Below are 13,835 nucleotides of genomic sequence, written 5' to 3'. Positions count from 1 at the left end.
AGTCTCATCAAAAATTAAACCTGGGTCTAGTGTGGAAGAGTGAGGACAGGCCACTCTCATGACAGGTGTCTTTTTTTTTTTTTTACCATCAGATGCCATTTTCTTAAGCAATTTAATATTCAATACATGTTAATGGGGCACTCTTTAGACAGGAAAGGGGGAGAGGAAACATTCTCTATGTACAGCACAATTTGAAACAGACTCATTGAGTTAAAGGTATTATTTTTGGTCCTGTATGAATTTGTGGCAAAGGTCTGAAAAAAGCAGATGTTCATCTCCTTCTCTGCCCTCGTCACATCTGTCACATCTGTCTATGCTTCCAAGAACACCTCATCATTAGTGGTGTTTGCTAACAGCCTAGCTTTGGGGAAACAGGAGCTTCTAAGAGCAGAGAGTCTGGAGATAAAAATGTACACAGAAAGCCTGACTAGACTTCCCCCATCCCAGGCTTGGTTAGGGCAAATTATTGAACCCACTCTGTAAAAATCCATGGAATTGTCTTCTATAATACACAAATTATTAGACATTTACATGTGAATGCTTATTCCATAATAGTAAAATGCCAAGCAGGAAAAACAAATAATGCCATTTGTCAGAGAGCCAATAATTAGCAGCTGATAATTTCAACATATCCACTTTAAAGCAGTAATTTTAAGAAAGGCACTCGACTGGTTCATCAACTTTGTTTTAAATTATAGCCTCCTGTGCACAGTTTCTCAGGAGTCAGAGCTTGATTACCAACGAGGAGCAGTACAATGAGGTCACAGCTTCCCTTCCAGATTGCCATTCTGTCTACAGAAGAGACTCTTGGTTTTCACCTATCGATTTTAATGCTAACAAAACACATTGTCCTGTGGCTGAAAAGAAGTTAATTAGAATCTTGGTGGGGGGGGGGAAGAAAAAGAAAGTAGAGAAGTTATAAGCTATCTAGTACCTTTTAGGCACAGCGATGGAGTTGGCCCTGTAGGTGTTGAAGTCAGTGTGTGGAGCACCTGCCATCATCTATAACCTTACAAATGCAACTCAACAGACAAGTCACATGAATGAGAAAAAAGAGTAGCCAGGAAATTTGGGGTGGCTTCAAGTCCCAGACACTCTGGAGGCAGAGGCAAGAGATTAGTGAGTCCAAGGTCAGTCTGGGAAATATAACCAGACTAAAATGTAATATTAGATGATTTTTATGAATACAATAGAACCTTAGTAATTAGAATTCCTGCTACACAGAGAACCGAGGAATGCGAGAAAATTTACACTGAAAGATAAACAAAGACACCCAATCCAGCATCCTGAGGTTAGAGGGACCCTGCAGCTCCAAAATCGCCCGTCTATCACTAGGTGTGGTGGTGCATGCCTCTAATCATAGCATGCTGAATCTCAGCAGCTTGTGGCCTGTGTTCCGACTACAGACATCTCAAGATTCTATCTCAGAAAAGAACATCAAATAAACCACCTATAGCCATTCCAATTCAGCATGCTAACAACACCTTCACGTAAACACCTTCACGTCTAATCCATGTCTGATTCGCTAGTCAAAGAAGACATAGAAACTGCAGCTCTTAGGTTATGGTGATTGTGGGGTGTCTTTGGATGGGGATAAGAGCCAGGGTTGTTCTTAATGGAAAGTAGGAAGCAGGTCCAGATGAGTAAGTATCTTAGCTCAACCCCATCTTTCTAAACCATTGTGTACAGTGTCCTATACTAGGAACAAGCAAAGGCACAGAGAAACTTGGCCTGTGCTTTGAGTTACACAGCGCTAAAAAGACTTAGAGTGTGCTCACCTAACTGAGGAAGGAAACTTCACTGGAACTGACCAGGGTCCTAAAGAATTACTCCTGGGCATTGGCTGCCGTGTGCCTTCTCTAAACCCATCAGTAAGAGAAAGAGGCCTCCTAAGGCTGCCCAGGCTTCTTCTGCTCCCACAGAAGGCCCTAGCGGCTTGCTTTATGTGCTGAGCCGACCCCCTCTGCCACCTGGGCACATCTGTCTCTGTCAGTGGCTCTGGCTATAGGACACAAACTGGAGATCAGAGACGAAAAGCAGAGCTTCTTTTTAACTTCACAAAATAAAGATTCCTACAGTGCAGGGCGGAGTAAGTGGGAGTGTGGAATGAAAGTCCGACGATAAGGACAACATAGACATGTTTGTTTGCTTTAAAAACAAACCGCCATTTAGAGAGCATGTGATCCGCAAGCCCAGTAGAAAGCACAGGGATTTGAAAGAAGCTGCATTCAGTTCCGAACGTGGCCTGAGTTTCCCCACTTCAAATCAAGATTACTTTAATGACTTGCTGTCTCTCTCTTCCCCAAAATCTCACCCAACAATCAGATTTCCTTTCCTGTATTTTTACTATAAGGCTATAGGCCGAGATGTCAAGTCTGTACTTCAGTTAAGCTTTCAAAGGAATTAACAGGAGTTGTTGAAAGGTCTCCTGCTTTGTTATCTTTATATGAAGGGAGATACAGTGGTGTTCGGGCATACACTGCCGAATAAAAAAAGTCTGGAGGTGGAATTGCATGTTAGGCCGAGATTCTGTACAGATGGCTCGATTTAATAATGGACTTCAATCAGAATGGACACCATGTCCCTAGATCCTGCCTGATGTTTGTCACTACTCAACTCCAGACCAGAGTCACAGAGGAGCCACACAGTGCCTGAGGTTAAGCCACCTCATCTGACAGCAGAAATTTGTCCTGGATACTTCTCCTAAAACTCCAATGTCAAAATTGATTTTTTTTTTTTTTTTTTTTTAGTACAGTCAAATATTCAGAGATTATTTCAGGAGGCTGAGGGGGAAATCCCCACAAAAGAAGAACCCCCCAGGTTAAACGTTCTACAGGTTTTGAATAGCATGCTTGTAGTTGGTTTTAGATCTGGAAATAGGAAGTAAGAATGATCGAACGGCCCCAATAAAAGCACAGAATGATTCTGAGCCAGAGCTAAAAATTAACGTTAAGATCAGAAATACAGCTCACATGTTTTGTTTTTAAACCGAGGGGGGGTGGGGCGGTGGGAAGATGCTGACACATAGCACAAATTCATAGTGAAAAATGATCTTGTTTAAAAAAAAAATCCCCAGGATGTCAGCACATAGTACATAAAGTAACAGCTTTTGCTATTTTAATGAAAACATTTAAAGATGGGCAAGATAGATCAGCCAGATAAAAACTACACGTAGGAAGGCCTTTCCCCGTTTTCATGGCTCCTGGAACTCACAGAACTAACTGAACAATGGTAATGTAAACATTTCATCCATCCTAGGTGCTTCTGGCCTGGAACTGGTTTGCAGCTATCACACCCTCAATGGCTCAGTTCTGTCCTCCTCTTTCACCACCCGAGGGACCTGTCCCAAAGTTCAAAACAGAAGGAGACAGAGGGACAGGAAGACAGGCACACATTTTGGTATATGCTTCGGACAGGGTGATACTTAAATTTTGTTTCCTGGTTGCTTTCATGATTGAGAACTGAAGAGGTACCACCACAACTGTTCGTTGTATTTAAGTAAAATCTAGAGCAGGATCAAAGAATCCTGACCTTCTATGGGTTATGAAGGACTCTCCTTCAGAAACACAAGTCCTGTCTGTCTCTTTCTGGTCGCTTAACATACAGAGATGGGAAGGAATTCAGCAGAAAAGAAAAAGAATCAAACAGGCTTAGTGAAAAGATGGGTCTGAACTGTGTTAAGATAAATAAAGCCACAGTGACACCAAGAGGGACCAGAGTAGCATGATCTAGAAACACCTGGAGCAGTCAGAGAACTTTGCTCCCAGGCTGAGGCTGGCTGTAACCATAGCCTGTGGGGAAGTTGACTATCTCTTTGAACCTTGAACTAAATGATCTAATAGCATAACTCGGTTCAGCCATGGTTTTCAGAACAACAAAATTGAAAAACTTAAAAGGGCTGACCTGAGAAGGACACTGTAGGGGACCAAAACCAGGAGTCTTTACTTCTGTCCCAGTCGGCTACAGAGGCAACAGGACATGAATGGCCCTTTTCGAAAGGACCAATATTTAGGCAAATCTGATGGGGAAGAATACACTACACCTTCTAAAGCCACAGCCAGGCCTCAAATACCCAAACAAACGCCACATTGACTCCACCGGTTACATGCTCAGAGACTTTCTATTGAGAAGAACGTGGTTTTCAGAAAGAGGTATAATTAAGGGTGACCTCTGGGGTGACTTTTTTTTTTTTTTTTGGTGATATTTATAAACAAAGTACAATTTAAAATTTGCTTTTCATAAAACATAACACTAGTCTCCCATCAGAAATAAAACGAAGAGTGAAGGTTTAGTGAAACTCGAGGCAGAATTCCTCTGTGTAAGTTTGGATCTCTGTCTCTTCCTCCACCGAAACACTGAACTCAGACACCCAAACAGGAAAGAGACACAGTGTTTCCCTCATTCTTTCCCATGTTGTCGCTTAGAAAAGGGGGAAAGTGACCTGGCTAGTCATAATGCATACTCCCAGGAGCAAATCTGGAACCCTTATATCACAGGATTCCCCCCCCCCCATTTTCAGTGCTCCCCAAAGACAGTGAAACCACAGCACTGTGGGCGATGGTGATGGTGGGACATCTCCTGAGGGCTAGCCTCAGCAACTTAGTCCATCAGGAGAGCAACTGAGGCAGCCAGATTCTCAGAGCAAGAACTAATTTTGCAATCACTTCCCGGCCACACATCACGGCCAGCTCTGATTATTATATAAAAAGCTAAACACAAATCAGGTGCTCCTCGGGTGCTTGGCCCTTTGATACAAAGAGTGTACCCACTTCAGAAGCCATAAAAAGTGGGCCTGCCAGCCTGGCCAAAGCAAAAGAGCTGCCACAGGTAAACGGTGGTTAGTGAAGTCATCCTGACAGAGGACACTTTTACGTGACCCTCTTCCTGGTTAATGCCATCACCTCAGTTCATAAACACGTCAAGGTTTTGAGAATAATTTTAGAAACCCAGCTACTAAAGCTGGCTCGTTAAAAGAATAAAGCCATCTCATGAGCAAAGGGAAAACCTCTTTTTCTAAGAAAGTTTCTTTCCTTTAAAGCCGTCGTCCAAGAGGGCCAGTGGGCGAAGCACTGAGCCCCTTTACAGGGCTGCCCACCAGTGCCACAAGTCAGTGTTTTCAAGACATATCAACTTGCCAAAAGATCTAACTGTTTACTAATTAGTATAGAACAGCTGAGGAGGAAATCAATAGGAATTGGCTTGAAGAGAAAGCAATGAAAACAGCCACTGGAGCGATCAATTATTTGCCAATGAATATAAATTCTCATGGTTCTCAGAGATAGTAGGAGAGCTGGCCCGATTGCCAGTCAAGGAATCAGGAAGGCAGCCGGCTTACCTCTTTGCTGTTGTTGGCGGCATACTTGAAAAGCAGGTTCCTTGGTAACGATGCCTCGGCTTGAACAGAAGTACCCCCGTCGGCGCCGGCATCCCAGGGGTGGTCGTTCACTATGTATGTACACTTCTCTTCAAAATCGGCCTCTGTCCACAGAGTCATATCAGCATCCTCCATATCCATTTTCATGATCCCAGCCGTCTCTGCCAATCCTTGAAACTTCACGGAGCCGGAGCTACACTTGGGGGCAGCCTGGAAGAGAAGGGAAAGGCTTTTAATCCCCATTGTCCGGCGTTGCTGTGCCTCCCTCTTAGAGGCTATGACTAACGCAGTACTCTGAAGACTTGAAAAGTGGATCGAGTACTTGTACAGTTGAGTAAGAGTCCAAAGCCGTGTAAAGTAGACTGACTGCCTTGAAGAAGCACGATTTTAAAATGCAACCCTTGGCTGAAAAAAAAATGTGTATGTGTATATGGTAACCTCATCCGGAGAGAAAGAGCTACCTTTGAACAATCCTTGGCTTTGCCTCTCAAGGCAAAAATGCGTTGTGGGCGCTGCTGCGTCCTGTGTCCCGGGACGCCCGGGGTCATGGCCGCCAGACCCTCAGAGCTGTGGAAAAGCTGCCTCAGAGAAGTGTCACAAACAAGGGGAGGAAGAGGCAGGGGCGCTGTCTGCGTCTGAATGAAGCTAAAAATGGAAAACGCGTGTGGGGCAGGAGCGGAACCCAGCCTGCCTTTTCCAAATGGGGAAAACTGAACTTTCCCACAAGCTCCCTACGCGAAACAACTTTCAAAACAACTGGGTTCTCCACCCTCTGCCGCGCGCGCGTTCAGTCTCTTTCATCCTCCAGCAGACAAGCCCGAGAGGGGTTGCATCCTGCCAGTATCCCTGAGCACCAACCTTCCCGAGCTCCCATGGACCACAGGAAAAGAAAATTTGGGTGAAGGGGGAAACACCCAGCAGCTTTTTGGGGGTGGGGGTGGGGGGGATCGGTGGGCATCTCGAGCCAGATGGGAAAATTAAAAACAAAACATAAAAAAAAAAAAAAGTCAATAGAATTCCCTGAAGAGAATTCCTTTAGGAGCCTTCAGCCACAAATAGCACTTTCTATTTAAATGTGAAAGTGCATGAATTCCCAGAAGTCACTGAAGTGGCACAGTTTACTGTAACTAAAGTTATACAGAAGACTTGAGGACCCTCCTCTTATCTGCTCTCGGAAAACGTCCTTTCCAAAGAGGAAAAGCAAAAAAGATAAAACAGCCTCTGCAACGTATTCCCACGTAGACGCCGCAGATAAAAACTAGGAATGAGGATATCCATGTAAGAACGTGCGCTCGTGAAAATGTAAACACAGTACTGAGGGAGTCCCTCCAGCTGGTTTTTACAGTTCCGCACATCTTCCCTAAATATGATACTCCTAGGAGGGGAAAGATGTTTACTTGTCCTTGTCCCGGTTATAACTTAAACTATCTTATTTTTATATAGTTCCAACATGTAAGGTCATGCTGGACAAACGATGTTAAATACAATTGAAAACCTAAGCCAACCCGGGATTACTTTACTGGCAGCGGGCGGGGAAGCGGACAAGAGCCACTACTGAAATTTCAGTGAATTGACAATTATGTCTAGAACTGAAAGGGTTAATGATTCATACGGGGGAAAAAAAAAGTCTTCTAAATGTTTGACAGTGCTCCGCGCACTAAAGCAGAAGCGTTGGTTTCTACTGCAGCTTCATTCTTAAAAAAAAAAAAAAAAAAAGAAGAAGAAGAAGAAAGAAAGGGAAAGAAAAGTAAAATAAAAAAAGAAAGGAAGAAAGAAAAAGGGATCAAAAAGTTTTCAAATCATGTTTAAAACAGAATCTGGTTCCTTACCAAGGTCGTACCCACACGTTTTTCCAAGAGAAGATCCAACATCTGAGATAAGCCTCGCTCATGTCCACCCAGTCCACATCCTCCCGCGTCCCTGCCGGGCTGAGCAGTACTGACGCGCACCTCGGCGGTCCCTCCTTTTCTACGGCCGCGGGCCGGGCTCGCTCCGGGCGGACAGGTGCTGCGCGCTGCTCTTGCGTCTCCGCGACACTGGAGGGCCGAGTGTCACGGCAGCAGTGTCTGTGCGAGCGAGCGACTGACTACTCTTCCCCCTCCCTGCCCTGCCGCAGACTTCTTTACCAACACTGACAGTCTGATTCACTCCTACCAGCCGCCGCGATGGGGGCGTGGCCGCACCTGGCCAGCCCAGCCGTGCAGCGTGGGGTTCAGGGCTTCCCCCCACCGATTGCGACCCGCGGCAGCTTCCTCTGTTTGCAAATGGATTTCAACAGGGACTGGGAATCTTCTTACTTCCCTTTGCAGGCGTTTGCCTTCCATGTTTACTCACACTGCGATTGTATTCTAAGTCGTCCAGATCGCTAGCTTCCTGTCGCCGCAGAACGGGGCGGGGTGGGGGACTCCTCCTCAAAAGAAAACCCTAGTCACCTAAACTCGGTGTCTCAATTACAGGATCCGACATACTTCGAAGGAAAGAGCTAAAGTATTTTGGGCAGCACATGCAATACAATGTCGCTGTGTAATCCCGGAGTCATTGTCAATGAAATAAATATTCTAAGGCGGTTCTCCTCGTAAACGTGTAGGATTTCATTTCTCCTGCTAACTGAATACATTCAGTTTTGGGCAGACCTAACTTCCTCCTTTCAACCATTTGGAAATAGGGAAACAGGAAAAAGTTATAATCATATATACTGGTTTTGTTGTCCCTGCCTCTCAGCCCCAAACCCACAGCCGGGCTTCTGGGCTTGTACATACAATGGAGAGTAGGAACGCTTCGCAGTTAAAAGGGGGGCTGTTGGACTGATGGCACTGAGTGGAAAGCTGTTGGAGGCAGTAATTAGTGGGGCTCGTTCTGAGCCTGGCCGGCTTTTCCTTCAGCCCCAGTCTGTCTTCTGGAGAAGGAAGGACATCCTGTGATGATGGCATACAATGTCCTGTTTGTTTATTATTGAGAGCGTGGACCTTGCATTCCTGCTTCTCATTACAAAACAAACCAGATGCGGTACTTCCTTCAATGGTCTTTTGCCTTCAGCAGGGACCCTCCGATTCACAGAAACAATACTGCCGAGGGCCCATTTATAGCCAGCATCCCATCACGACTTTTTGATCACAGAAATTCAAGTCTCCCGTTTTTCCTGCTTGCCGCATTGCAGCCCCCCCCCAACCTCCACCCTGCAATTTTTAAAAATCATCTCTCCCAAAAGTTTACGTTGTGGTATCTTTTCTAGTATTCTAAACACACGAGGCATACACACCCACCCACATCCAGATCCACACCCACATTCACACACCCAGACCCAACCTAATGATACCAACTTAGTCATACAGTGAAGTGGACATTTGAGTATTTGTTTACAGGAAGAAATGAAACACAGCGAAACAAAAGCCCAACTCAATCATAAAGACAGGCCTGTTTATCTGTTTTCCTTTCAAGAAACTTTCCCAGAATTTTTTTTTTGAGGGGAGGGGTAGGTGGGAGGTAGAAGATTGTATCACAGAAAATGATATGTGCATCTGAAAATCCTTCTACAATCTGTGTGGTTCAGAATAATGAAATTTATACTAGGGGACAAGAGTAGAACACACTCCCTGGAGGGCTGTAGGTCCACCTGTTATTACATTTTCTGCCAGAGGGGGCGCTAGCACCAAGAGGAAACAGGCTGTTAGCTTGCTCTTGTGCCAGGGGTATAAAACTGAATGAACAATTCTTAAGAGTTCTCAGAAAGGTCCAAGTGATAATTAAACAAAAGAAATCCAGCCTCCTGCAGAGGGTTTATTAACCGATGCTGAGTCAGCACCACCATGGACAGAAAAACAATATAGTCATCCCAAGGGCTGGCCTGCTGCTAGCTGTCTCCACTCCACAGTAGTTAACACAGTTTTTTTCTTTTTTTTTTTTTTTTCTTTTTTCTCTCCCCCCCCCCCTTCAGGAAAAACTGTGCTCTTGAGGCATGGATACCATGCAAGCGTCAGTGATTTCACCACTGTGGTGTAAAGAAATAAGCAAAGGGTGGCATTCCGAGCGGGGAAGAGGGCTATTTTAAGCCAAATGTTTACTTTAATGACTGGAAGATGCCTGTGAATCAACTCACTAATTAATATCAGCCTGTGCTCACCTTCCGAGGTGGTGAAATGGGCTTGAGTCTAGGGAGACGCAAACATCAAATATCAGTGTGAGGCTTATCCAGGCAACCCTAAAATTAGTTCCAGGTGTTCCAGCTGTGCTGGACAAAGCTATAGGTGAAACTACCAGGAAGCAAAAAAAAAAAAAAAAACAAAAAACAAAACAAAACAAAACAAAAAAAACAAAACGGGATACAGTATTGGAGTATAACATCCTTGGAGTGTTTGCTTCTTGTTACAAGGAGATGAGGGAAAACAAGACAAAACAAACAGCCCTAGGACAATTTTTGATGATGATTGGGGTAGTTAAGGAGAGACAGCAATATAAGTTGAAATGAAGGGCACCCAAAGAGAAAGGAAGTTCGGTCATATTGAGCAAAGTCACATTCATATCATAGTACTTAGGTATGTCCAGAGCAGAACAACTAAGCAGGGCCGGATTGTAGGCGGAGCCCGGTGCGCCCGGATGTGGGTGTGGACTAGAGCTAGGAGACAGGAAGGCACTAGCGCTGGTGCACAGTAGGAAGAATGGAGGTGGCCAAAAATGTTTCTTCTAAACAACCACCCGGTACAGTTTTAGCCATTTTATTATCTCCAGTGTTAGGACACCCCAACCTCAGCAGTTGTCTTTATTCATCAGCTGTTCTCCCACAGAGTTCTCTCCTTAAGCATCTGTGAAATGGTAGCCCATTACAATGCCAATAGCTCTGTTCTCAGAAAGCCCGGTCCCTTTCTTTTGATGCATCATCAAAAACCGACTTTCGTTCAATTTCAGCTCCTAGGCCAGGTTCCCCGCCCCTTTCGTCTTTGGGTGGGTCGGGAATCACTCTGTAGGCGGCCTGATGCTCGTATGAGCAAAACGACTACTGTAGCTATTGTGGCATGAAGGGGACCTGAGCACCGAATCTGGAGACTGGACTCCACTTGGGGTTTAAAAAAAAAAAAAGTTTGTTTTCCCCCTAAGGAAAGTAAGAAAGAAAAAAAAAGGATAAAATACGCTCAAGATGAAACAAGTTTTCATTTTCTAATTCAACTCCTGCTATAGGCAACCAAGGTCAATGACAGGCTAACCACATCAATAGATCACCCCCCACCCTCTTCCCCACTCCCTACTCACCCACCCACCCTCAACCCCCCACACCCATTTCCCACTTCCTGTAAGCTAGGCATCTTCATGCTGGTAAACATTTGGGGACCAACTGTAAGCCTGAGCCTTAAAGAGGGGCACTGTGGCTTTGAAGCCCTCCCACATGTCTCCAAGCCAGGCTGAGAACTGGAGGGGCACTTGGCTTTTAAACTTTAACGGCCTTTTCAACTCAAGTCAACCAGGCTTGGCTTCTCTGGCTGCCTTCCGTTTTTTTTTTTTTTTTTTTTTTTAAAAAAGCCGGACAAGAAGAGCAAGTTATGTGTGTGAGTGAGGGAGAGAGAATGTATGTATGACACATGCTGTGTTACAATGCGGCGTGTGTGTCATGGGTGTGATATGTGTATGATATGTTTCAATGATGTGTTAAATCAATTTAAAAATAGCCTAAGCTTCCTTTGCGTGACACACAGCTTACCTCCCCTAAAACTGGGACAAACATTGTCGGGGCCTAGACTTTGGAATGGTGATCTTAGGAGCCTGTAGGATGGCTTAGAATGATGTCACTGTTTTGACTTCCTGAAGAAGGGAAACAAAGATTAAGTAAATTAAAGTAAGAGCTTGCTCGCTCTCTTCTCTCTCAAGGAATGAACCAAAGATAAGTACTCTCCTAAGGCCCGTAAAAACCTTCAAGACGGCTGTGAAGTCTGGGCTTCCAGCACTGTCTGTGTCACAACACCTCAGCATATTTTGGTCCTGTCACAGTTTTGGTTTTATCTAATTATTCACATATTTTTAAGCTATTCATTCAATTGAACATTCACCAACTTAACAAATAATGCCAACAGTAACCATCATGGCATTTGTGGGGGAAAAACCACTGTGGGTTTCCAAGATCTGATCGCCTTTTTAACTATGTTTTTATTATGGTGATTCAGATGGGAGAGGGATTTTAACTCCTGAAAAGGCTGTGGGAAAAACCATCATTTCTGAACCCAGAAGACATCGAGTCTGAATTTGGTGGGAAAAGGAATAAGCCTTAACTAACAGGAGCCAGGACAGAGAGACTTAAGGAGAGAGAGGCATTAGGCAGGTGCATCCTCATATCCTTGAACATTCTCTTCTCAGAGTCTGAGGGAGGAAGGATAGCTTCCACACCAGTGAGAGCACGGGACCAATATACAGTCTCTCTCTTTCAGTGGAAGGAGAGGCCTCACAGCAAGGAGAAAGGCTCACAGTGGAAAGAAAAAGACTGTGGTGTTCACAAAGCCTTGGGCTTAATTCTTAACACTGCATAAAGCAAATAAAGTAACAGATGCCTATAATCTCCACATGGGGGTGTTGAGGCAGGAAGACCAAAAATTGAAGATCATTTTCAGCTACAAAGCAGGTTAGCCTAGGATAGAGGCTCTGCCATGGAGGGAAAAAAAAAAAAAAAAAAAAAAAAAAAAAAAGGCTGATGAATACTTTGAAGACTTCTCATCCTTTCTAAGGGAAGATCGAAGATGGTAGAAGATGTGTGTGTGTGTGTGTGTGTGTGTGCAGGCGTTTGCTCGGTAGTACATATGTACACTCGGATTCTCCGGGAGTTAGAAGCAGATAAAGAGAACCAAAGAAATAATAATGTATTCTTGAATCACTGACCCCTGACCCACTCAGAAATTCTGCTCTGAGGGGTGTAGGTCTTTACCTGAGCTGAATACCAGATTTAAGACAAAACCCCACTCCCCTGCCAGGTAACCTGTGGACCAGCTTTGCAGAAGCCTAGAAAGCACATGTCTCCTGGCTTTGCTCATAATAACTAGATCTCACCTGCAACCATGACCCTGGGAGACAGCAGCTTGCAGGCATGCCTACTGCCTAGGAAAACCACCCTGCCACTTGTGGAACCCAAAACTCAAGGGTTCTGAGTATAACACCAGGCTTAGACAGCGGGAAGGAAGCCCATGGCAGAATCTTTTATGTTAGACCTGGAGTCTAGGCCTGGAGTCCGGAGACAATCGACTTGTCCTTCAAATGTTGCCTTTCCCACCTGAGAGGCTGAAGGGTAATAAAGGAAACAGAAAAACAATGGTATTACAATAACAGGCCTCATCTAATAGACATCTTATCTTCTGGAAAAAAAACCTCACTACTATTGACTTCGTATAAGCCTGATAACCCTTTTAACAGAAAGATAGAGAGGGGGTTCTGACCCATCAGCTCTGACAAAGAGAGTAGGAGATTTAGAAGCCATCAGCCTGGACTTATCACTCACCATCTACAGCCCATTGTTCCCTGAAAGGGCCTACCAGGGAAGCCAGATGCCTATTAATGTTCAGTAGCCATCTTCCTTTCACCTTAAGGTGCACCTGTGGAGACTGAGGGGCCGCACTGCATTACCTTAGAATGGGATCCACCACAGAGAAAGTAACAGCTTGGTGTTTTTTTTTAGGAGAGCTCCTTTGAAAAAAAAGCAGACACTGTTTTTTAGGAGAGCTAAGCCCACGATGGAGGGCCATTAAAGGTATTAGAGTGTACACTGCCACCAGGATCCTCCAGAGGAGAGCTGGGTTCTGACAATAGACAATTAAAGCTGATAATCCCAGCTACTTGTTGCAGGTCTAATTCCCCCTAATTGTATTCAGGGATGAAGCAAGCTCGTCTAATCTCCCAAGTACCTGACCTACTTCCGAAAGGATCCTTCCAGCCTTCCATTTCTTCCCATCTGGACCCCACTCCCTCTTCTACGATGTCCCTCTTCCCGGTGGCTTGAAATGTGAAGGAGGAGAGTAAAGGGCGGCAGGAAGAGAGCAGAGGCTGAATTCAAATCAGTAACTCTGAGGGCCCCTGTCACTACACTAGTAGGTAACAGCTAAGTGTGCTAATGGGCCGATCAATCGGCGATTACACTGCACTTTGCTTTAGGTTCAACAAGTGGCACGAAGCACCCCTAGTACCCCACTGCTTGTTCCCAAGTGTGCGTGGCCCCAGTGATTCTGCGCAGAGCTGAAGTCCCACTGATCGCACTAACACCAGCTGGTCAGAGCAAAAAGCTCGCTTCATCCAGGATTCCAAAGAATTCTGCCCAACAATAGCATCCGGAATGCCAGAGAACCCTACAGACCCACTCAAGGCTTGGCCTTTGTGTCAACTTTGTATTCGAATGGTGGGGAGTTAAATTGAAATAAGGTCAGAATGTGGTATATACACGTATGTGAAGTCGATCACAATAAAACCCATTATCCAGTGTAGTTGATATGATACAGAC

The 13,835-nt window shown here is 44.9% G+C and overlaps 1 protein-coding gene across 3 annotated transcripts in view; it reads right to left on the bottom strand.

Annotated features, from left to right (window-relative positions):
- Nucleotides 1-13,835, bottom strand: part of Prdm1 (PR/SET domain 1) — a 38,505-nt gene that overhangs the window by 12,372 nt on the left and 12,298 nt on the right. Inside the window, exons 1-2 of one of the 3 annotated variants that reach the window (XM_034524574.2) lie at nucleotides 7,204-7,873; nucleotides 5,336-5,584 (exon numbers count right to left, since the gene is read on the bottom strand). In XM_034524574.2, coding sequence (XP_034380465.1) covers nucleotides 5,336-5,584; nucleotides 7,204-7,245 — 291 coding nt within the window. In that variant the 5' untranslated portion in view covers nucleotides 7,246-7,873. Of the gene's footprint in view, nucleotides 1-5,335; nucleotides 5,585-5,835; nucleotides 6,131-7,203; nucleotides 7,874-13,835 lie in introns of those variants that run through there. The other 2 variants (XM_076917189.1, XM_034524575.2) reach the window with 2 other exon arrangements.

Source organism: Arvicanthis niloticus, chromosome 20 (assembly GCF_011762505.2).
Source record: "Arvicanthis niloticus isolate mArvNil1 chromosome 20, mArvNil1.pat.X, whole genome shotgun sequence".
In the NCBI taxonomy this organism is placed as follows: Eukaryota; Metazoa; Chordata; class Mammalia; order Rodentia; family Muridae; genus Arvicanthis; species Arvicanthis niloticus.
Note: the sequence above shows the minus strand (reverse complement) of the source record. Positions and strands in the feature narration are given on the sequence as shown.